Source organism: Rhyacophila brunnea, unplaced genomic scaffold (assembly GCF_057557595.1).
Source record: "Rhyacophila brunnea isolate RB1 unplaced genomic scaffold, BYU_Rbru_1.0 scaffold_10, whole genome shotgun sequence".
Classification (NCBI taxonomy): domain Eukaryota; kingdom Metazoa; phylum Arthropoda; class Insecta; order Trichoptera; family Rhyacophilidae; genus Rhyacophila; species Rhyacophila brunnea.
Window position 1 is genome coordinate 32,707,326 of NW_028232752.1, and position 27,031 is coordinate 32,734,356.

Sequence of the window (27,031 nt, forward strand, 5' to 3'; positions counted from 1 at the left end):
ACCTCAACTGCCGTCATACTTATGTGTCATACCATTTATACAGGGAAGAAACACTTATTTCCATTTATTTCTTATTAAATACAAGTACTCAATACCTATATAGTTATATTTTTCTGTTCTAATATTAATTCTTCTTTATCTTTCTAACGACTGATTTTATCCAAAGTCACTTCCATTCAATTGTATACGGCCAGGGTCTTAAAATCTAACTTAATACTATTACTCCATCTGATTTTTTATTTTATTTTTGAAATTATACTTCTTTTGGCGCGTTTAGGAAATCAGATCAGAGTGTATTTTTGGCGTGTGACATGTAACACATAATTTATTTTTTCACACGAAAAAAAACGCACTCGATTGGATTCGAACCACCGATTGTTCGGTTATCAGCCGAACGCACAACCTTTACGCCACGGTATGGTACTGAAATCGTGACGATTATACAGTATAATATTATTGTTTAGAATTATTCTGTTGCCTAGGCAGCGAATTTATTATTGTCAGCCATTTGCAATTCCTTGCGTAAAGAAACGATTAAGCGTCAGAGTGACAGTTATTACTTTAAAAATAAAAATAACGAGAAACCATTATATAATTTAGTAATATAAGTTAAAGTGTATAGAAATAAACCAACGGCGTTCCAATAAGCCGTCCTTTTTTTGAGTGTGTAATTTAATAACAAGATAATTAAGAGCTAGTCAAAGAATCTAGTTTATCACAAGTTTTGTTTTAGGTCCAAACACACATTAAAAAACAACATATGATTTTTTCCAGACCCTGTGTTTGAGCCTAGGACCCATGTCATTATACGCAGATGCGCTAGCCGCTTGGCCATCGTGTGCATCCATCTTTTACGAAGTAAATAAGGTCTTCGTTTGCATTTTTATAACACTATAATCTACATATTACTACCTACTTTATAATTATTTACACTACGCCGCAGAGAGGATTAAGATATTAAAAAAGTCACAATATTTGTTTAGGCCGAGTAATGAAGAAGACAAGGAAGAACTCCTCCAGATGGACAGGCCAAATAAAGAATGCCACGAGATTTCTACTGATATAGGCCCTGCGTGCCATTGAATACCGAAAAAGATGGAGCCTAGCCATGGAGAAGCCTATCAGAAGGCCAAATCATCCAGGTGACATGGTCCCGACGAGGTCCAGACGTAGAGCGGTTCAAGCGCTACTTTTACTACATGTCAATGGGTATAATATTCAACACGCTTTTTGTCGCTTGATGTCGTAATACCACGAAAATTAGGGGTCAATAGTATTTCTCTAATATTTCAAAATATTTTTTTTTATAAATTACACTTATGTAATTGACTATAATTTGTATTTTTGTCAAAAAATATATTGAACCGCAGTCAGAACACAAATAATAAATGTATTATATTTTTAGTATATTTTTTTATTCCACTGTAACAATATTTATCCTGTTTTATGTTTTAGAATAAATTATTGTTATTATATATGTACAAACTGTTATTTTTTCTAATAAACATCTACTCGCTATACCGTAGAGCTGCGTGTTTATGAGTTCTAATCCTCGGCCGAATTAAATTTACATAGTTTATCAATAAGCATCTCTCCATTGAAAACAAAATAATTTTAATATTCTCAATGTGTTGCTCTTATCCAAAACAATATCGGATTAACACACGGCCATTGTTAAAATCATCTCTCAAGCAGCATAGTATTTTTCTTTCCAGATATAGCATTCTTCAGTAGACATATTACCCTGCAAAACCGCAACTTGCATGTGACGTTAAACTCGGTTCAGACACGATGGATCCGAGCGGATGCAAACCGTGCGATTTAAGCGGCATGACACCAATTTATACTATAGGTACAATATCTATATTCTATATTATATTCGTTCACACTAAACTTGTCTGCAAGGAATTATAGCAATCCACTAGTCAACCACCAAAAAATGTATTCTGGCCGGAATCCACGCGGCTCTGTTTCAGTGGAATGCTTATAGGGCATTTAGTTGAAGCATAATTAAACATATACTTGAGGCATGGAAATCTTGCAGTCTAGAAGTATTGTGTTAATGGAGGGCTTTTTATTGATGAAGTGAATAAAATATATACAATTTTAGATATAAAGCTGTAAAGTAATGTGTAAGCCTATCTCTCAATATCGGGTGCGTGCTGCTTTTTCTTTGATTTTTTATTATTTTGTTTAGAACATCCAAAAAACCTCTTGTTTCTTTCTTTGACATTCATGTTAATACTGAAGCTCCTAACTCTGTTTTTGCGTGTCCCATACGCGCCCAATCCGCCGTGTCTGAAACGTGCATTAATCTAGCGTGTTTTTCATTACATCTAGCTTTAATTTTGCATATTATACTTAAATATTTATAGGATTATAGATTAACTCACCGATTAATAAAAACCATTAATTCGTCCTAAATAAAAAAAAAACACTTTAGAATCATATTTTTAATGCGTATGTTATTTTAAATTTTAAACAGTTTACATAGAAATAAGAGAAATTTATCAATGTATATTTAGATATTTTATGACTAAAATAATCAACCTATAATAATTAAAGCCACAGCAAGCAGACAACTGGAATTATTGCGTATGATATTATTTATTATGGCACAATTAAACCGTTTCAAATTATTCGTTTTTTAATATAGTTAATCCATTGTGAATGTTTCAATAATATAATATGAATGTTATTCATTAAAAATAAATATCGGATTAAAATTTAGGGGACACATCCGGCTGGGCCCATTGCTTTGCATATTTTTGCAATGGAAAAGCTACGCTACTGCGTGTAATTGCTACAATACGTTACATCGAACGCGCTAAATCGTTTTCTTGTAATAAGAGAAATAAACGTGAAATCGATGTTATTAAAAACAATTCCGGCAAAAGTTTTCCCAAATCAATAATTCTTTGGAATCCAATAATGAGAAATTGTTGAAGAGTTTTGTATGCTCGTAGCAAACCAATTGTTTTCAAAATCTTTTTCCTCTTATAACAATGACGAAATTTCCGCACTTTTGTAATGAATAACATAAATAATAAAACGCTTTAGTATTTATTGTTGATTGGGTTATATTATTATTTGTTCGAGGAAATCAAAAATTTTTTATCGATACGCCGAAGGGGAAATAGACCAAAGTACTCCATTTTGGCAGAGTAAAAAACTTTTATTGGCTGAATTAAATTTGGAAACTTTACTTGAAGCAAATAAGTCAATCGTTAGGTTCTTGTAAATATTGCCCTCAAATATCAAAACTCTATTAATTATAATAATATAGTGGTATATTAGGTACTATTTTTATCATAAGATGGGCATGAATTCTTTGTTATGTAGTTATATTTAGTGTGAAGTTATACTTTATAAATAAATTCACTCTAAAAATACAGAAAATCATTATACTTATAAAATAATCTTTACGTATTAACTACTCTATTAATACTAATCTAATTAAATCTTTGACATATGTTATATGATATATGTGTGTGTGTGTGTGTGTAAATCTTTTTAATATAAACAATATACGTCGGTACTTATCTGTGGTTACCCGTATAAAACTTATAATGAACTCAATTGTTTGGATTGTGCAAATGGAAGAGCTCAGAAAACTTTTTAAACTATAACTGAAAATTACATATTTAGCACATATCATAAATTGACCAAGAATCACCTACTTATTATTACATTAAATCTATTTCTTATCTTCAGTCTTTTAAATGTACATATTACCATTGTTCCATATGCCATTCTTAGATGGTGTATAATGATACCACGTGGTGCCTCAAAGAACCTCTGTCGCTCACAGGTTTCTTGTATCTTTCCAGCGTACGCCAGCATCCCAGATCTCCACGGTAATACCCAATGGATCTAGCGGACTTCCTGTTCGTAGGCATCCAGTTGATTTAAATAATTGGCAGACCAGGTTCAGACTTGTTGTGTGATAAAGTATTGTACATTCTGTATACACCACAATCATCTGCTTATGCTATATGCTAATCAGAAGCTTAGTATATAGGAGCTTTCACTATTCGTAAGATGTAATGAATCGCTTTCGTAAAGCACAACCGTTATTATGAAATGAGTTAAACAGGCGGTACTGCGTGTCATAGACATATCCTATTTAGTTAGTCGTCAATTATAATATGCATTAATAAATTATACATTCTTAGTTAAATTTAATATACCTTGTGTTATTATATTAACATACGTCTGCATGGAGACCAACACGACATACGGGACTGAAACATGGATCATGTGATCCATTTCTTATCTGAAATTTATTGTGTATGAGCGCAATATGTTTAGAAAGAAATATCCTTGTCTAATGTGTGAAAATCAGACCACGACACGACTCCAATTACTGGACAGAATATAAATATACCTCCAGGTATTATGTACGTTAGCGTTCTAGGACGGATGAGAGTAAATAGATCATAGAACAATGTTAGATGCGTCTGTTCGTATGACCTAATAATAATTATTCTATTTTAATGAACAAAAATATCAACAATCTTCAATACTACAGTTTAGTCTACCATAAATTTTTGCGTAAATTTGTATAAGAAAAAAATCTCAATAGTCAAATAAATCGAACAATCCACCCTCTCTATTTTTGTGTTAAAATGCAGGAAATTGGGTCGGAAAACTTTTTTCATTAATAGTTTCCACCGTTGGACTTTTCCGCAGTTATGCCTCCAATGGATAATTTTTTTATCGCTTCTTTGCTTTACAACTGTGTAATATTTATTTTTTCACTCTCTCGCGAACAAAACTCGATAAGTTTTGCCCTCTGGACCGAATGATAAACTGCTTAGGAAGTTTCGCTCTACGATTCTATCGCAGTTATGGAAGACTAGTTGGACAATCTCACATCACAATTTCATAAATTTTTTATGTTTTTTTCTATATACACAGACAGCTTATAATGTCGTCACTGTTCAAGTCAATTGGCTTAAGCCTCAAATATCAAATTGTTCAGGAAGTAAAAAAAACTATGGGCATTGGATTTACATATTATTTTATATACCTAATATTTATTTATTATTTTATATATATTATTTTATTACAAATTGAAAATTATCTTTTATTGACACTCCAATGGCTTGCGTTTAGAGGTATACAGCATTTGGCTGGGATATTATTTGTCAAGTTACAAATGGCCTAAAAAAACGTTTTGAATTATTTTGATATAAAATATTTTTAGGGATTTATGATACTTGGCCAGTTCGTGTAAGAGTATGCAATAAGTCTAATGCCATCAAAATTTCACTTCGGTGAAAAGTGAGGACCCGTACAGTGATGATATATTATGTACTGCTGAGAAAAATAATAAATTTATATACAAACCTAATGTTGAATAATTATCAACAAACAAACTCAACGAAATATTTTGTAGAAATAAGTTCGGTTATAGACACCTATCTCAGTATAAAAAATATAGCAAACATAGAATGTTACAATATTAAAAAAAATTGTTGTAAACTCCACTGGATATAATGACATTAAACAATAAAATTAAAGCTGTGATTCACTTAATGTAAAAGATTAGTTTGAAAAAATCCTATTACCACTGACATCTCACGTAACTACCAAAATATAGCTCTATCCTCAATTTTATAATAACGAGATTACAGTAATACTCTTTTATGAAATTAATATATCAGGCATTATAATATGTGAGCAAAAAATGGACATCACCATGACTAGTTCCACCGAACTCTTCTCGATAGTAGACAATAAAATTAATTTCTCCCTAATGGTGACACTGACCTTCGATAGGGGACAGCACAAGAATATTCATAAATGTATATTATATAATATAATATAATCTAATTTATTTTTATCACGTTTTAAATGTATTAGTATCTAAGCTAAATCAATTGATATAATTATGTGTCCCTGATAATTACCGAAGAAATCGAAAGCATCAATTATATTTTGTTCTTTCGAGGTATAGAATTAACCTGCCATTGGTAATGCACATTGGTAGAAGAATAACTTATTGTGTTAATCCAAATTGCTTTGCACATCGATATATACCACTTTTGTTATAGTGAGTTTATGTGAACGTTGTTTATAAATTTTCAATATTTATTTTTTGTACTTTTCATGATTTAGTATATTTTTATTATAATAATGTATTTTATTTTATTTAAGTATATCAAAGTAGTATCTCATTTCTTTAATTGTAGGTATATGTTTTACTTATATATTTCATATAATGTTGTAAATGACTGAGACATTTAATTTATATAGTTCTCTAATGAAAATAAAAAGAAATATAATAAAATTTTCTAAATTTGCTTTTAATTTGAGTATTCTTACATTTTCGAGATGGTTTAACATCACTATTTTAGAGTGTACCGTAACAGTCGTTGGATGAAAGAAGCTGCGAGATTTCTTTCCCCCATTATCATCAAAAGAAAAAGTAATTCAATCTACTTTTATTTACAGCATTGTATTTCTTTTATTCTCTAACCTGAGTGGCTAAGTTTGAGAGCCTTTTATTTAGCCATATTAGATTGCAAGAAAGAATAGCCTACAAACTATACGCAACATCTTACTATTCCCGTCCCAAAGAGTAAAAGAAGAAGAAGAAGAAGCTTTATATTTTGACCAATTCATTTTAATTTCATATTCATTCCACCTTCAAACGTGTTTTCTGATAGTTATGTATTTGGTAAGGCCGCAGATATTTCTTTTCAACTTTGCTTGATGGTACATTCATGATAATTTATAAAATTAGTAAATTAAAATTACCTTGTGACACGTGCTTTGCTCACTTGGTGATCTTTATCAAATATGAATACCAAAATTTAATTTTTAATTTATTATACCTAATGTTATAATAATTATAAAGCTCACTGAGTTACCTAAAACAGCTGTATCCTGGAGCTTTTTTTAAATTGTAACCACGTTCTAAACTAAAACCCGTTGTGTATTCAATGAACGACACTTATCTAGATTAGATGGGCAACCCCGTGACAAAACAGGAGCATCAACAAAAAGTGGCTATTTAAATTATTATATTTATAAGTAATGTATTCTGTACCGCCAATTCAGAGAATTATTATTTTCATAATCACCAACTCGTCCATACTAAAAACTTTATGTAACCACTATCACAAGACGTATTATATTAACACAAATAGTTGAATATGCTCCCATTTTATTACACCAATTTCAGCTTTTTTAAAAAAATAATTAAACTGAGCTATCGACAAATAAATGAAATAATAGTTTTATGCATTCAAGTGACGATAGTTATTTCGATAGTTACACGGATTAAATTTGAAATAAATTGAAAAACATTTAATAATGAACAAGCTCTCATAATAACATAATAATTAAACAACCACATCTCAAATAAATATAAATATCTGTCCATATTACATATATTATATAATATCTATCAATGGAGTACGCCTCGAGCAAATCTGCAGCGTACATCTATTTTCACCCTAAGTGTCTACAAATGGTGGTATGCATGATGAAATTATCCAGCTAATTGAACGTCATTTGCAAGAGCGACCTCCAATTGCGCCTCAAGCGCCGATTTATTAACCAATGTGTACTTTCAATGCCCATATGTGCATGTCAAACTCAAAGCAGAAACAGATTCTTATCACGTCACGTGAAATTATATACTAAAACCATCAGAACATTAAATAGTAAAAACTAACATTCTACAAAAACATTGTGACAGCTACCTATCATTAAATGTAGCTCTCTTCCAAACTACTAAAAACAAAAATACTTGAAATCACGTGATTCTAAAATGTGTAATTTCGAAGAGAGAAAATACGCTTTGTGCCTTACTAATAGTGAGGTGCCTGTAGTGTAGTTTTGATACGAATGTAGGTATACACACTTTTTGCTCATAGCGTGAGCCATGAGCTCGCGTGTGTTTACATGACGTGATAACAATTTGCTTCTGCCTTTAAAAAATAAACTTAAAACAGTCTAAAACATTGCCAATAATCATTTTTTATTATTTTATTTTAATACAATATAATATCTTTTAATCTACAAATGTTATTAAATTAAAATATTAATTGCTTTATAACTATTTTGGAAATATGAAATTATATTATTATTATATATATTTTTATTATTTTCAGTTTAATATAATTCTAGATAACTTGAATTATCAAAATATTAAGTCAATTAGCTCGATTTGTCTGCTGTCTGAATAAAAACGTGTATATTTAAAGGACCTATAATTATTAAAACTTACTGATACTTAATGCATAGCTTTATCATTTTCACACCTGTTTTCGTATTTCACCAAAAATAGGTAAGGACTTAAACGTTTTAGAGGCACGGTTATTACATATAAAATATAGCACCAATTAGTTTAAATCATATTTCGAGTATACAATATGTTTTCCTTGACACGCGGACAAATGGATGAATCCCCTTAAGATTATAGTTTATAATATATATAATATATAAACAACACGTAAAATAATTAACATCGATGATCTGTTCTTATCTTAAAATAATTGAGCTATTATTTAGTTAAAGCTTATTTTATATATTTTATTATAATTTTTAATTTATGTGATTGTTTCTAAATTGTTTTAAGGTTCTGGTCAGTCGAAGGCCGAAGTCCAGCAGAATGTTGCGTTGGAGTACATGATAATGTGGAAGCCTGAAACACACATAAATAATAAATGATTTATAGGTTAAACATAGTATAAGCATTGTAGCAAAACAACAGTTGCCTGCTTTACTGTGGCAAGATTTTTTAACCGGTATACCGGGTAACATCGAGAAAGGCTTTCTAGACGGCAGCCGTATTGGCACGAAATTATTTTAGACTAGCACAGAATCAGCAGGAGAGAAATTAGTTCAAATAAACGATATGTTTGGAGAAGTCTATTGCCATGAATGGCAGTCAACTGAGTTAAAAACTCCGAAACTCCTGATTCTTCCAAAAATACATGATGTACCTCAACCACATCCAGTGCAGACTAAATACGTATTTTTTATGCGAGTGTGAAGAAATCCAAACCACTGCTCATGTTGTTGAGACCTTCGTCGTATATGTCTTCCTACCGGGACACTCTTCTATTCAACAAACAGATGAAAACACCGTGAAGGGACTACCAATACCTCTTTAGTGAAACTATGAACTATTTTTGAGAATATTATTTTTAATTGGCGCCTGTGGTTTTTTTTCTATGTGTAGATATATTATAGCCATGTCGCAATGTGAGTGAATGATTTTAATTTGAAAATAATATATATTACGTACTCATACAAATATATTATATAATACATAACGTGGACCAACTTCCATAATATACCCATAAGAAAAATCTTTGAGATTTCATTAAATAATTTGTTTAGTTGTTTATACATTATGTTACCACATCAAGTATCCTTCTCATGTTTAATTACTAAGAGTCTCCGTTCATTACGATGACAAGTCGCTGCAAGTCGACGTAACGGCTGGTGGGTGAGCATAACCATAAGCATTCTACGTAGATTGTTTACCACATGGGAATGTAGTGAGATGAGGTGATAATGTAAGGTCCCACGCGGATAAGAGAAAATCACTATCCGTCGATAACGTCTGGTGGTTAGCCCACTGACCGTCGTTACGTCGAGTTTCAGTGGCTAGCCGTCGTACTAGCCGGAGGTACTAGTATATACATGACTGTGAATGTTTTCAAAGTACCCTCAAATTGTATAGTCAAAATTAGTAGGTAGTCAAAAGTATGCACAAGAAGGACACTTGCTACTGTAGCTTAAACAACAAAGCGGTCATTCTGTAAGCGAACGTTGGGTGTTTGAACTACTTTTACTCGGCCTAATCGCTTCTTTGACAATTGCTTTTGAGGATTAATTTACAAGCTTATAATAAAGTATAACACATTACAAAATTGTTTATTAGGCAATAATGTTTCACGACAAATAACGTTGAACGATTACAGAGTCCCCTTTATTATTTTCAATATATCGAGCATTCATCCAATTAACTGAGTTACACCAGTGGATTTTTTATAATAATATATTCCTGAATAATTCAGCAATTGTAATTTTTAAAAATACGTTTTTTTTCGTTTGCGATCAAATTGTCCGTATTACAGAGAATCGTATCTAAGGCTATTCCTGTTCAAGTTATGTATTTTCAAAAAAATACATTCAGTAAATAAAAAAATATGTAATTTAAGAAGTTTTCTGAATATATTATTATATAATATTATTAAGTCATGACCGCTGAGTGAGAGCACTGCGCTGATTCACTTTAACATAATTATTTCACTGTCTGAGAAATTTCTAATCAAGTTCTCATAAAGTTGCAGTGAGATTTCCGTCTGACTCAGCGGGCCTGTGGAAGTAGGAAAACAATTTTAGAATTTCAAAGTGCGGAATAAATAGTTATAAGGAAGTTTATGCATGCGCTATTCCATTTTAGAGTTAATCAACAATAATTGTGTGATGGCAACGTCGGAAGAAAACTACCAAGAAGTTGGTTATAGAAGTATTTTTAAATTACACTGTACAAAAGTATTCACCGAGCAAAGCATTCATAAGTGGAGTGGCCGCCTTATCGAACAGTGGTGTATCACAGCATTGACCGTAATGGATATCTTTGTTCAAAAATATTGTTCCAAATACGACGATGGTTTGGGTTTGACAGCGGATACTAAATTATCGATCCCGTGAATTCAAAATAAATGGCGTTAAAAACGGAAGTGAAAATGTATTATTTTAATATATCCCGATATGCAATAAGAGTAACACGGAGAGGAATTGATAAACAAATTAACAATACTAGACTATCACACCAGATTTGGCTGGTGTTAATATATGTTTCCGTTTTGTGTATAATTGACATACTGCAGCCATATCCATAAATATATGCAGACCCCCGACTAAATGCAATATACGAAAAATCGTAGCAAATCCTAATAATTATATGATCTACATTTTTAGTGAAACATGTTAAAAAGCTTTCATTCGATAAAATTAGAACTTTTAAAGTTTATTGTGCTTCAACAGGTAACATTAATCAATAGTTATATTGCTTTCACCATAGCTTAGTGCGCGCCACATGTAATGATAAATTTTACAAATATTACGTAGGTACTAGGAAATTAATGTATCATTATCTTCGAAATTTTCGTGTACCTTTGCGACCCAATGTGACCAGCGAACGATCGACAATTAGAAAAATTAGTCCTACTAATAGTAATAATAAATAAAGTAACTTCATATGACGTACAATACGACACATTGCTGAAAATATGCAATGAAAAGTTTCGGATGAAAATAAAAAATAAATTTTAAGATTTCTAATATTCGATATACATGTAAATTATGTATCTATGTCGAAATTACAGTTAATGTGTTCTTAATTTTTTTAGAAGAGAAATACATAATAATTATATTATTGTCGCTAATTCGATTTGTTCGTATAGTTATTTTTATATGTATAAAATATCTGTTTTTAAAATATATAAACACATATTTGAATTATAAAAATTGGGTTTTTATTATTCTTGCATGATATAATTACAAGCGATATCAGTCGATCGCCATAAATAATTTTATCAACTAGTCGATCCTAGAAAAAAAAAGTGAGGCTATATAATATATATTATTATAATATATTATATACCTATTATTATTTCGAATTCGATTCGCGAGATGGCATTACACCATTATATTATTAATTACAGAAAACTGTTATTTTGCAATTCGTTTCACACTATAATAATAGCGGAATATTTTCAGCTACTCACTGTACTCAGCAGTCAATTTTATTCATCAACACCTATAATAAATATTTATTGAAATAATCAAAGGCCATTTTTGGGAATCGAATCCAATCTATCTTTTCTATCTTGAACATTACAGCGTCTCGGCAAGTAAATTCAAAGTATTAAAAATAATACTATCTTATATTGTTTATATAATAATTATGTGTAGGTATGCTTACATTAAAACTTCCTGTAGTATTTATTTGTTCTTCTACTTCGGTTAATACTCTATCGAGTAAACCAATCAATCTATCCACGTCGTTTTCATTAAATACCATCGGCGGCTTGAATTTGAGGACATTGGAGTCAGGACCGTCACTGCTGATGAGAACGTGTTCTTGTTTTAACCTAAAACACGAAAGAAAATAATCATTTTATATTATATTATGATGACCAATAGATTAATTAAAAAAATCAATGCATTAGATATATACCTACGTATGTTTTATCGTTTTTCTTAAAACTATGTAGGTATTCAGAATTTATAAATTATTTTTAATTATTAATTTACTTTTTCAAGAGACATAAAACCAATGTTTGAAATAAACATTTTAAAATATTGAATTGTCCAATTGAGAATATTTGTCGCACGAAATCTGTCTGACGAAAGACGTCTTCGATTTATATTTTATAATACATTAAAAAAAGTGTTTCCATCAAAAATTATTAATAGTGAATATAATGAACAATAGAAATAGGCTAAAATTAGTAATACTATCTTTAAAAAATGCACTAATTATGAGTAAAATTAAACGCTACTCAATCAATTTTTGATTAAATAAAACAATTAGTGAAACGCCAAAACAATATTCAAGATATTACCTATTCACTATATAAGTAGCGACATCGGTGGCTGGTGTCTTCTTCTTCCTGTCCAGAACCAATTCGATACCAGAGAACAACCCAATCCCTCTGACATCACCAACGAGAGGGTGCTTGGGTCCAAGATCTCGCAGGCAATCGAGGAGTTTACTGCCAACCCTCGCAGCGCATTCCATTAGCTTCTCGTCTCGGATCACGTCGAGGACAGCATTAGCTATAGCGCATGATACAGGATTTCCACCGTACTGTAAGTCAGATATTTAGATTTAACAAAAGCTACCAATTTGCTAATAGCCACATTATGTTATTTTATCTGGTGTTATAGTAGTTATCTTTCTTCTTCTTCGACCATGTCCGATCCTAATAGGATCATATGGGCCTCCACAGAGTAGAGGTTTGTATTAACAGATTTTGTTTTTACGAGAAATGGAAGTCAGCCACTTGCTCAACCTATTAGGTCCATACCCTGACTCTCACACAAATTGAAAATCAATATGTGTACTTGCCAGACCCAGGATTCAAACCTGGGACCCACGGTATGATAGTCCAACGCTTAAGCCACGTGGCCACCGTGGGCCATAGTAGTTATAGTATTTATAAAATAGAAATACTTTCGGTTTAGTATTTACTCAGAGTTCACAGAGATTTAATCAATAATAACAGAGAATACTTCAAACGGTGCACGAAAACAGATTAACAAGATAAGATGACTCGCTCGACCAAATAACCAGATAAACTTGCCAAAAAATTAGTTCAGTTCAGGTAAGTATCTCATTTGACAACTAGAAACGAATCTCGATAGTGTAAGGTGCTTAGTTTCAAAAATAGAGGACATGTATGATCAAAAGAGTCAGAGCTAATGAGACGAAGCTGACTGGCTGTAAGACTACTTTGTTTTCCCACCACCACCCGTCATGTATGTACAGCCGTGGATATGCATGGCCGCCTTCCATGACGCTATAAACGTGTCTGAAATAAGTTATTTTAAGTGCTCATTCCGTCCCGAAACGGAGCCGCATGGGACTGATGCTACAACCATGCACCGTAATGCTTAAAAACGTTGAGAGATAAAAATTACGGAGTTAATATATAGTTAAATCCTCATTCGTCTACATAATGCTTGCGGCGGCTAATCAAGGGCAGCACCATCTATGGGTCTCTTTTCGAAGTCACGCCGCTACAATTTGTGATTTCTCGACTTTTTGCATTTATCGAGATTCGACAATTATGGAAATCAAAAATATTGTTTTTCTCGAGAAATCGACATAATTACGAAATAACGGCCAAAATTTTTTTTAGAAAATATAATCTGGCCCAAAAAAATTCCGAAAAATTCCATTCCGATTGAAAGTTGAAACCTAGTTCTTCCAACCAATTTTTCTAAACCGAGTAATTTAAGAAATTCCGCTTAGAATCAAAGTCGATGCCTGATAAAACAAATTTCCTTGAGAAATTCTTTCCAATTTTTAAAATTCTGGTTGCAGTCAGCAGCTTAGCCTAGTAACAATTTCTCAACTTTTTGAGAATCTAATTATTGATGTTTTCTCGAAAAATGAGAATTCTTGAAATCTCCTCAAATTAATATCTCGACATTCGAGATTAGCTTTTTCTGATAAATTCTTGAGATTTCTCGATTACAACCTCTAGTTACTATGAACCTTTAACAGTTAAGATACACAATATAAATTCTAAACATAATTAATAATGTCTTCTGAATGCATAAATTAGGATATGATATGAATATTCGAATATTAATGGCATGTGTAAAAATTCCTCGCATTTAAAGTTTTCCTGGGTAGCTAGCTTCTCACTAATTGCGCCCACGGGTAATGAAACGAAACGAAGTTATTAGAGAGAAAACTACTGAAAACTCGTAGCAATTATCGTTCATATTAATGATCCGATGCAACGTTTAAATGAGATTTTCGAAGTCATTTTGAACTATCGAAACATAAACAGGAATTTATTTTACTAATATTAACTTCATTGGAGTCCTTATAGAATTACATCACAATTACAAGAATTACATCACAATGTTCCATCCTAAGATAATCATAATATGAGCCTGTTGTATTAATAGATTTTTATTTTTACGAGAAATGAATGTTGGCCATTATAAAATCCATAATCTGGCTCTTTAATATATATTGAAAAACACCGTGAAAATTTACACTTTAAGTTCAATAATTACATAGTAGATATTATTTGAGATATTATATCCATATTAAGTCTTCAAGGCTTGAAGATTTATTCAGGCAACTTGACTGGAATGACAAAGGGATCCCCATAAATGGAGAATACCTGAGTCATCTGCGCTTTGCCGATGACATAGTAATTTTCTCGCAAGACTCAGAAGACGGAAGACCTCCAAAGCAGAATGCAGGAACTCGCTGAAGTAAGCAACAATGTAGGTTTGAAAATAAATGTAACAAAGACGAAAGTAATGTTCAACTGCTTTGCGGGCCAAAAAGAGATCCTCATCAATGGCACTCAGCTCAAACAGGTGAAAGGGACAACAAGTGTCTATAGATGGATGTATATTTGATGAAATTGTTCGCAGAGAAAAGCTAGGCTGGAGTGCTTTTGGCCGCCTGAATAATGTCTTCAAAAGTGACCTTCCACTGTGCCTAAAGCGCAAAGTGTTCAACAAGTGTGTGCTTCCCGTGATCACATATGCGTGTGAAACATGGACCCTAAGTAAAAGAGAGATTCAGAAACTTAGAGTACCACAACGTGGTATGGAGAGGTGCATGCTGGGCATAACGCGAAAGGACAAAAAGAGGAATGAGTGGATAAGGAAGCAGACAAGAGTTTGCGATGTAATAGAGTTTATTAAAAGCCTTAAATGGAGATGGGCTGGACACATAGCTCGAAGAAAAGACAATCGTTGGTATCCAAGAAGTACAAAACGTCCGCAAGTTAGAGCTAGAGGCCGCTGGATCGATGAAATGATAAAGTTCTGCCGAAGTATGTGGCAACGCAATGCACACAGGACCGATAAAAGTGGAAGCAGCATGAAGAGGCCTTCATCCAGCAGTGGATAGATTCAGGCTGATGAGGATGATCCATATTAAGATAAATAATTATGATGTTTTATAGTGGGGAACATTATTAAAGTTACAACACTGATTTTTTATGCATTCCTGAATAATTTAACTACAATAAATTAATGAAGAATTAAAAATTCAGGGAATGAATTATATCTAACAAAAAATAAGTGAAATTTAACCTGTATCTGGTACCGATATTATGAATGTACGTTAACAAATCGTGAATAATTAAATCTAAAAATTATCAAATGCAGGCAATAAATAATGACGTATCTTCAATTTACTATCAAACATGAATAAAGCATGAAAGTCACGTGACAAAAAATGGTAGGTATACATGCGTCTCTGTCGTTTGTGCAGTGCAGTACAATACACACATTATTTATATTTTAAATAGGAACCCAAATTAATTTAATCAAAATAATAGTTCACCCCAGAATTTTGTCACTGTTCTGTTTCTTCGTGTTCTTATCTGTCCGGTTACCCACAAAAAAATACTCAATATCACATTCGTAGTGGCCATCTTTTGGACTCTCATTTTGGCATTGTTCTCATTTTATGCAAAGAGCCTAGTGCACAGGGGCACGCAGTAAGGGGAACTACGCCTTAGTTTAATTCACGAGGATTCACATCTTCTGTCGGCAGGAAGTGAGTGACGCAATAACAATCATTTTTTTCCGACGATATCCGATCCTAATAGGATCATATGGCCCTCCACAGAGTAGAGGTTTGTATTAACAGATTTTGTTTTTTACGAGAAATGGATGTCAGCCACTTAATCAACCTATTAGGTCCATACCCTGACTTCCACACAAATTGAAAAACAATATGTTTACTTGCCAGACCCAGGATTCCATCCTGGGCAGGGCTAGAAATGGACCGGAACGCACCGGAGCGCCGTTCCGGTTCGTAAAATAACCAAAATTATCGCTCCTCCTCGTGAACATATAAATTTGACGGTGAGCTAGATTTTCCATTTTACGTAAAAATCTAAAAGTTTGCCCACACTGGTAACCTCATTAAATTTCACGATAATTATCAAAATTTGTTTGACCAAAAATTATTTTAATCGAAATTTAATGATGTTGCCAGCAACTTGTTGCCAATGTGTATACGGCATAACACACTTATTTTTATAAAATACAATTAGATAACTATGTTAACATTTTCATGAAATATTGAGCGCTCCAGTTCGTAAAATATTCCATTTCGAGCGCTGATCCTGGGACCCACGGCGTGATAGTCCAATGCTTAAACCGCGCGGCCACCGTGGGTGTCCAATCAATGGTTAATTTGAAAACAATTTTTATGTAAGCTGGTTAACGAAATAAAAATATGAATGGTTAATGCTTCCCCTTAAAAATCGCAACTAAATAATACTATATTACAATGGAACGGCTCTCAACTATATGTTTGAGACGTATTCTGCAGTTTTTTAGATATATTGTTCAGCGCGGACTGGACAACCCGAAGAGACTGGTGGTTTTGGATAGCCTCCAGGGAAGCCGAAGCAGAGGAAGAGCGTCGGCGCGCTGGAGCGACAAAGTAAAAGAGCTTACTGAGGGCAGCCTTCACTATTCCTGAGAGAAGCAGAGGATAGAGAAGGGTGAAAATTCTTAGTCGCTCAAAAGATGGAGGAATTTCAAGGTACGAGGGAACGACTAACAATAGAGAGATATTACAACTGAGTGTACACGCTTTATACATTTTCACAACTCGATTCCTTTGAGCCGGTACGATCGGCACGTAGGACATGCCTGTTTGATACTAATTAAAATTTTTTTTCTAGAAATATTTCCAGCCGATGGTTTTCCGCTTGACAGAGTCTGACTATATAGAAACTATATTATCTACATTCTACATGCAATATTACGTTACAATTCACTTGACATTATTTTCCATTCATTTAATTGACACACATGTGATTATCACTGTTGACATTGTATTATTTGTTTTGATAGTGCGCCCATCGTGTAAACTTCATGAATTAATATGTATTGAATAAACAAAGCGTTCTTACTTGAGCACACTTAGATATATTTATACTACTTAACCCAGTGAATATAGTAGTCGTAGTTATATGAGTAAATATTTGTTGAGCACAATCTGAAGATAGCTACCTACCACATAACTTATTTATTTCACCCTATCACGCTCAGTGTTGCCAACTGTCGTTAACAAAAACATGCCAGACAGGGTACGAAAACAAGCTAATTGGTAGGAAAAAACGCTAGATTTTGTTAAAATAAAATTGAAAGTAAATTTATTTATTCTACCAAGAACGAAGTCAGTTCTTTTCCTTTCACGTATCGAAAAATAGTGCAAAAAATCGAAAAAATGTCTATACGTGTAAAAATCATAATATGTTTACAAATATATTTCAAAATTGACAAAAAATGCCTATATTATTTCAACAGCGTTCAAGTTTCGTTTCATGTCATTCCGATAATCGTCAAACTGATGTCAGTAATGTCACATACCTCAGCACACATTAAATTATATGATACCATTTCACTATAAGGCCATGAATGCTCCTATTATTTCAAGTGTTAAATTATGTTTTATTTCTCATGCTACTAACATAGGTACCGACCTACCGGCAATAGATATCTAATAGTAAGAAATTTGATTCACATAAAAATAAATAAACTCAATATCTAGCGTATTTTCAGCACATTTAAAGCTTTTGAAGCCATCAAAAATGCTAGTAAAATCGTCACAAGCCAGATGCGTTTTTTACAAGCGAAAAATGCTTGATCTGGCAATAAAACGTTAAATTGGTAACTAGATTTTAGACTTTTAAGATTTATGAATATTTATTACCGCCTAATCTCGAAACACTAAGTTTGTATTTTTTTATTATTGAAATATAAATTTAGAACTTCAATATGACAATAAGCCTTTCTCTTTTAGCGTAAAATTTTAAAGGTTACATTATACAGAGTTATTTAATTTATACAAAGGATTGCAAACAGATTTTTCATTCCAATAATTTCTAGATTAGTACTTTATTACAATTCATGGAGTCCAGAATCTCCAAATTGGAGAAACAATGAACACGCAAAGAGAAAAGCAATACAACGATTTTGTAAAAATAATAATTTTTAAACAACGTCATACGAACGTATATACATGAATAAAAATCCATTAAAATAATTCACATTTAGGGCCATATTTTATAGTGACTTGATAGGAAAGAATATCTCGCATGTATAGTTTAAGTTGTACAGTCGACAAGTTTATGTTTCCAAGACAATTTTCAAGCTTGTTGTCCGTGAAAGTGTATGCTTTTTCTAAAAAACTAACTAATAAATATATGACATTACAAAGTGGATGCATATTTTCCAAAAATCAAGGCAAAAATAATTTTATATAGATTCACATATATATTTGAAGACTAGCTGGGTACTTTGCATTGCATTTATTTTTGTAATTCACAGAGATGCATTATTTAAAATGAAAATCGTACACATTCCAATTCCAGCATTTTGGGGTTAAAAAATCGATTACATACATGGCTGACTATATTCAGACCGTGGCATTGAATTGAGAATTATAGTTTTAGTATTTGTTTTTGATTATCATCGAAGGCAATGCGGCAACCTGTTCGCAATAAATAAAAATTTACGATCACATATTTCTTACAAATTATTACCATTTATTCCACTATGCAACAATGATCGTTTTCGACAAACAGTTTACCATATTGCATTCGAAGTATAGAGCAGTAACTAACACAACCATCGAAGTTTATAGTTTCGTGCCATGGCCTGACCATAGTGGGCCTTGTTACAAACACATGATTCCGTCAATTCAATGATAACTAAAATCTATAGTGTTCATTTATACGAAATAATATTATGAGTTGCATGATGTTATGCCCCACGGGCATGTCGGGGTTCATTGTGCTAAGACTCTCCGCTCATTAGGATAGCTAGACACAACCACAAGGTCGCACGAAGTCTCAGGTTTGATATTCAATGTAAGGACGATTTTGGCATGAGGAAATCAGGTGTTTGGTTTGTATGAGTAGCATAGTCGACCGCACGATGTGTCAACGTTGCGACCTGCAATTTATGGTTGTGTCTAACCATCATAATGTGCGATGGCACTAATAGTCTGGGTGCGCTTTATGGCACAATTTTTTGTCTTGCTCATTTCCATATATGATACATGTCACATACTTCATCGAAGAGAGTTATAATTTAACATTTCAGTAGCGTCTCAAACAACAATAAAAATTAATATAATATTTAGAGTATTTATTATCTTACCGTGTTGAAGTACCGCACCCCGGTGTCCCTGAACTTGGCAGCTATAGCCTTAGTGGTCATAACTGCTGCAACTGGATGTCCATTTCCCATTGGCTTTCCTATGGTGACGATGTCTGGTACCACTCCTTGAGTCTCAAAGGCCCACATATGAGTGCCCACTCTACCGAATCCCACCTGGACCTCATCAGCTATGCACAGTCCTCCAGCAGCGCGTACGTATCTAAGAATCAACAGCAACGGCAATGGTGAGCAATAATAATTTGTCACCATGAACGAAGTGACAATCTTTTCTCACAGAGACATCAACAAACACGTGTCGTCATCTCCTGTTGGAAGCAGATTGACCAATCGAAGCCCTCAAACTTACTTGTCAAAACTACATGTTAAAAAATATTGTTTGTAAATAAGGGTATCAATTGCATTTTATTTTCTATAGCGTTATTCAACCTGTTTTATTCGCGTATCCCTAAATAATCTAGTTCTTATTTTATATTATGTGTGATGTATGTATTATACAAGAATATTAATACTTATTTGTATAAATTGTATTGTATAAATAAGGGCAGTGTTTTTAAACTTTTAGTGCCATACTTTAAAACTAATTAGGATTTTGTAACAAACTTAAGTCCTCTAAACCCACATTGTAAAACAACATATGAGACACGCCAACGCTCGGCCGTCGAAATAAATATATGGTTTAGATAAAAAAAATATAATAAATTATTACATAGTAAGCGGTGACTCTTAAAAAGAAGATAATATTTTTTTAATTATTATCTCACACTCGAACTTGCCATCATATAATTACTCCGTTACTTAAGTGTACTTAAGTAATAATATGTTAGAATCTTATGAGCTGATATTAATCTTAATTTCAATATCGATTAGTGAGAACAAAAAATACTCACTCATAAACTTTCTTCAAGTACCCGTCCTGCGGTATGATCTGACCTCCGCAGCTTTGCAGGCTCTCGGCGATAAAAGCACAAACACCCTTCCCAGAAGCTTTGAGCTTTTGGCAAATTTCTCCAACATCTGCCGCAAAAAGCTCGCCCAACTCCGCCTCTGAATTTGCATGTTCGCCCATGCGATATTTGCCGCGGTACGAGTCCGGCACTGGAGCCTGAAATCGATTGATGTTATTAGTTTTCTGTAAATATTCGAAGCGTGTGTTTGCAAACCACTGTGGCTAGGTCGGTGAAGCATCGGACCAACGCAACGCCAATACTCTCCGGCATTCTGTCTCGGTTCTATGAAAAAGTTAATTAAATTCCATTGATATGATAATAATACAAGTAAAGTATTATTCGAGTCCATTGGTTTTTGTGCCCGTGACCCGTGGTAATTGTGCGAGGTATGAAACTGAAATTATTAAGAATGTAACCATCATCCTCTTTAATAAATAAAAAGCTCCATTAATCAAAATGGTGTGAGGTGCTTTAGAGCGCAGGTCAGTGTTGATTTTTATATACTCTTTCAAGTGTAGCTTATAATTAATTACATATAATTAAATATAAAAAAATAAAATGTAGGTATTGCGTATTAAAAAAGTAGGTGCTTAATCAACTAGTAATTTTTTTGTAAACAATCTTCAATTTTTCCAAAACATCATAGAAAACAACCAATCACGATAGTTTTTACGTATTTTATTTACTACAGTCATAGTTCAATTAGTATTTTGACGATTAAATTTTTATTAATATTTTATACATAAAAAAAATAGGAAATTCTACCACCTAAACGGTGTGGTGTGCCCATGAAACATAATCACTTTGATGACCCAAAATATGCTGAATTTTATTAGGTATACCTATTATAGTCTTTATTTATTATATGGACAGGTTACATGTACGTATTACATTTCACCATATCACGGCTCACCGCCAGTACCTGTCGTACCGGAAAGAGATGGTCGTATATCATTGAGATCCAAAAATGACACGTCGAGTATTGTAGAAAGTAATGTTGCAATTTTATTAAATTTAACATAGGTACATAATTTGAAAACACTTCTAAGAAATACATATGTAACCATTATTTAAAAAAAAAAAAAAAAAAATACGACACCCAGCAGTATCCTGCTATAATATACTATAATATTATACGAATAGAAAATTTAAAAAACTAAATCTCCAAAAAAGTATGGGTAATTCGTCTATATTATTTTATGATTTACAATTTTAAAATTGGATTATTTTTTTAAAATATATGTTCTAATAAAGTAATTACCTTTATTAAAATGGAATATTAATAAAATCGATATGCCGATGCGTATTGTAAAAAAAATGAGAGTAAATGTTATTATGTATTTATTTGTTTTTAAAAATAAAGCAGGTATGGGTATTGATATAATGTATTTCTAAATACGAATATCCGGCTTGAGAAAAATGTATTTAGGTATACCCCTTATGAATTTAATATACATTATTATACCTTAATAATGATATGGAATCTGTGTAGCACGCCAACATTACTTTCACATTGTTCCAACCACAACAGAAGTTTCGGAACAAACATAATAATGTGCTATAATAGAACGGGGAAATTCAATCAAACTCACCACATGCACCCAGTCTCTCTGGGGGGTGCCCCCGGGCAACTTGAACTTGTAGGGGGAGATGTCAATCATCGTGTTTAGGTGGCCATGGTACGCACTGCAACAACACAGGGTATATGACACCCACAGAACAAATACATGCATAAATTCGCCATTTTTAATTGTCAACACTCGAGGCTATGACAAGGATAATACAAACCATAAATTTTAAATAATCATTAATATTTCTCTGCAGCCACAGTGAAGTGATGAATAAAGTCGTTCTGCATTAAAATCTTCAGATTGAATCAATTTTGCTTGTTCTTTTATCAATTTGTGTTTGTACTAACAACTATTCCACCCAGTGTATTCTGTAAAAACTTTTCTCGGAACGAAAACGATAATTTATAGTTTTTTTTTCTTCAAAAATTAACTATTTTCGTTCCAATGTATTTCTTTGCATAATTAATTTGATATTGACCTTACAGATTAATGTTTAATTAATAATAATATAAAAAATGTTTTCGTGGCGAAATCTATTTTCCATTAGGTGACATCCTCAAAAATTAGTACGCTATAATTAATAAGAAAAAATAATAATATCTGAAGCCTTTTTAAAAAAAAAATCACGTTCCCAGTGAGTTCAAATATTTACTATTTTTAAACTGCCGACTATTAAAAAACTATAATCTATACATGTTCCAAATAATTACAGAGATTACAATTAATTTGAGAATGTAATGGTTTATGACGAAATGGGGTGTAAAAATGTGACGTGACAAATCAACATAATATTTTAAGCTAAACTTTTCCTGAGAATAATACATTCTGTAAGAACATTATTAATTTGACATAATTTAGACAGAGGGTAAAAGATTGTATGTCTAAATGTGACATTAAGAGGACGAGGAGAGGTTTAAATACCCAAAATTGTATGCTGTCATTTAAGTAGGTAAGAAGAAGAGGGGTTTATCTCCATTTTTATAAATTTAAACAATTGTCAAAGTAGCTCAGTATAATTTATAATATTGGTACTTAAGAATGCATTAAAACTATGGCATTATTTTTATGCATTTCAATGTGTGAGTGATGGAGGGAAGCGCTTTTGTTTTTGACCTACTCTTTTATGCACGACCCTAAAATTTATGTGATAAACCACACAACAAAAAGTATCTGAAAAAAATATTATTAGTGATGAAAATATTACAGTCACATTATTTTTGTACCCATGGCTGTTCGTCCATTATTGAATTAGTATTTATGGGCTTTTCACTCTCCTCCGTACACGATAAGTGCATGTTGAACATGTCCACTGCAACTCATTTAAATGGTACACAACTGTCACATGGTATTAATAGCTTAGTGGCGCAATGTATGCAATTAGCACAAGCTTTAATAAAAACACTTACTTCACGTACTTCACTGAAACAATTATTTTTAAACATTGATTTTTACAAATTCACTTTGTATACATTCATCCCCATGTAGCGATCTTCATTTATATTACCACTCGTTACTAAACACATAAAAAATGATATATCCGATTAAGATGAGCAACAATAAATTGTTTATTAGTAGCGATAGCCAGCGATTCCGTCTGCGTGAAGTACGAAATAAAAAGTAAACTGCTATATTCATATGAATTAACAACGGCTAGATCTAGGAACGCGGCATATACAGTCAGTATCTTTAGACACATGTGTCAATATCACACACGACTAATAGGTAGAGTGAGTCCACGCGAACAACAACGGTTGGATGTAGACGCAAGCTCTTTACACGTACCTTACTTCATCGACCCACTACTGCCTCTTAACAAACTCATGATGAATTGTTGTAAGTGCGTTATTAATAGTCGATAATATATTATGTCGTTTTTGTAACTTCGAAACCTTAACGGAATCATAAGATTATGAAAAGTATTGAGACCCAGCTGGACAAAGGAGCCTTAATCTCATGTAAATATGTAGTTTTAATGAATTTAATATTATCTATACATATATAAAATCCGAAAAATTGTTTTTGAAATCGATTTAGGCAGAAGAAAATGGGTGGAAAAGCCGATTAGATAGTATTTTTTTTTGAAGGAAGAGCTAAACAAAAGCTTTTACTTATGACTATTTTTGTTCCAAATCCCGAGGAGGCCAAAACTAATGATTGTTTTTTTTTTGTATAGTGGCCTAATATTTTAGAACGCCACTTCTCCTGTAATTAAAAAAAAATAACCCGATTTCACTAGCGAATGTAGGTGAATTTAACAGTCAATCACATTGTACAAAAGTACAAATGTCAAAAAATAGTGCTATAATTATTTCTCAAATATATTTTAAGTACCTACTTAGCTATTTTTCAAATGTGTCAATTGCTCATCTTTAACGGATATCTTATATTCAACACAATAATGAACTGCAACAAAATGTGTAAATTTATAATGATTACAATGGTTTGAATGATGTATCGTCGATAGGCCTTTTCGTAGGCATTTGTCGTTTGGCCCTTTTCTCATACAAGGCCCAGTCTTAAAAGACGAGCTGTTTTTTTCTTCTTTCGCGCGTGTTTTTTTGATATTCGAACGTAGGTAATGAGCTGAAAGAAACAAATGAAAAAACAAACGGATTAGATTTGAGGTTGATTTTTATACTTTATGTGAACATTAACCACACATAAATTTATCGCAATACTAAATAACATAAAAAACAATGAATGAGTTAAATAATTCAAAGTATATCTCTTCATATTATAATATGTATATCTGTTTTGAAATCTTAATATTTAATAAGCAACATTTTTTTCGTTTGTCACCTGTAATTTTCAATTATAATTTCGATAAGTAATACAGATATACTTTAATTATTTGCCTGAATATTATTATAAAAGCCATGCATAATATAGTCGTGGTAATAATAAAATGTAGACGTAACTTAAAAAAAAACATGTATCGCCAAATCGGCTGACTTTAGTTTCTTTATAACTGATAGAAATCAAATATTATTTCATTGAAATTACACATAGTATTGCTTTTTTTAATTATTACGTAAGGAAGTATGTTGCCTTTAATAAAATGAACATACATACAATACATACATATAAGGCGTAATTTCCAAAAACCAATAAGTTCACAAAAATATTTCTGATAAACGACGTTTTTGTGTTAACGTTAGTTTCTTTTTTCCATTGCATTGTATTTTCAAATTAAAACAAAATTTTATCCATTTTTTTTAACCAATGAACCATTAATCGGTTATAATTTACACCTTGTTTTAATTTATTGTTTTCTGTAAGTCACTATTTGTTTCCATGTTTGTCAGGTTTTGGAGGTTATATAATATCATTAGATATTATGTAAAATTACTTAATATTGAGTAGGTATGTAAGTATGTATATTTTGTTATACTTTGATCTTAGAAATAGACGCTTTAGATTATTACGAATCTAAATTATATTAACGAGTGTACTGTTGTCCTAAAACAATATCTATAAAGCGGCAAAATATAAAAAAAACTATTATTACATAAGTAACGTGTATATTTTAAAAACAACACTACACATGAGACATGCTGTAATGAAAAGCATAATAATTAAGTAGAAACAATTTTTCTTTTTTTTTAAATACCGTAATGCTGACAGACATGGCTCCATCTGTTATGAAAACATATAACGATTAGTGCAGCGAAAGCTGCTCTCAATACTTTTAAAATACTAACTGATCAAGTGTGATAACGTCTTCGCATCCTGTGTAAGTCCTCGATAACCGCAGGGCCAGATCGTTGGCTTCAGACCCTGAGTTAACCATGTAGCAGATGGAGAGACCTTCAGGCATGGTTCCTGTGAGGCGTTCTGCCAGGATGACCAGTTCGTCGTGCAGGTAGCGGTTGTTTGTGGAAAGCGCTGCCATCTGTTGGCAGCCTGCTTTTACGACGCGGGGATGACAATGACCGACTGCGTGAAAAGAAAATTCCAGATGCTATATGAATAAATTGACAATATAATTCTACAATGAGCGACAATCAACGACTTGAGTACTACATTCCTTCCAGATACCATACTATTGATTTCACGATAACGGCTTGCCAAAAAGGTACAATTTTACATCTGTATGGAGGGTACGTAATAGAATAAAAAATTAGATTTAAATTTCAGACCAAAATGAAACAATATTTCAATTGTTTTTTTTTTAATACTGGAAGAATTTGGTTTTGTTTTAACATGTATATTATTTTTTACCGCTCGCCGTGACATTGGCATTAAAATAAAATTCTGTGCAGAAAATTCAACTTAATGTAACGCAGAATGTTACCAGCGGAGCAGCTGACGGTTCTCGTCCGATCACCGAAGTTAAGCGACATTGCCCGCGGATAGTACTTGGATGGGTGACCGCTTTTGTAATATACAAAATAAGATTTTGACATTTTATTATCAATATTATGTTAATCAAGACCTGCTTAGACTAAAAATTCTTAAAAAATATTCTTATATCTATAAAATATCTAAAATTGTGTATGGTTTATTTATGGCATAATTATAGATATTTTTTTCACGTGAAAAAATAACGCGCTCGGGTGGGTTCGA

The 27,031-nt window shown here is 32.3% G+C and overlaps 1 protein-coding gene across 1 annotated transcript in view; it reads right to left on the reverse strand.

Annotated features, from left to right (window-relative positions):
- Positions 1-8,449: 8,449 nt before the first annotated feature.
- The window catches only part of LOC147079096 (alanine--glyoxylate aminotransferase 2-like), a 40,894-nt gene continuing 22,312 nt past the window's right edge, over positions 8,450-27,031 (reverse strand). Inside the window, exons 4-10 of the mRNA XM_085953384.1 lie at positions 26,167-26,401; positions 22,487-22,580; positions 20,835-21,049; positions 19,927-20,146; positions 12,603-12,847; positions 11,960-12,128; positions 8,450-8,659 (exon numbers count right to left, since the gene is read on the reverse strand). Coding sequence (XP_085809510.1) covers positions 8,579-8,659; positions 11,960-12,128; positions 12,603-12,847; positions 19,927-20,146; positions 20,835-21,049; positions 22,487-22,580; positions 26,167-26,401 — 1,259 coding nt within the window. The 3' untranslated portion in view covers positions 8,450-8,578. The remainder of the gene's footprint in view (positions 8,660-11,959; positions 12,129-12,602; positions 12,848-19,926; positions 20,147-20,834; positions 21,050-22,486; positions 22,581-26,166; positions 26,402-27,031) is intronic.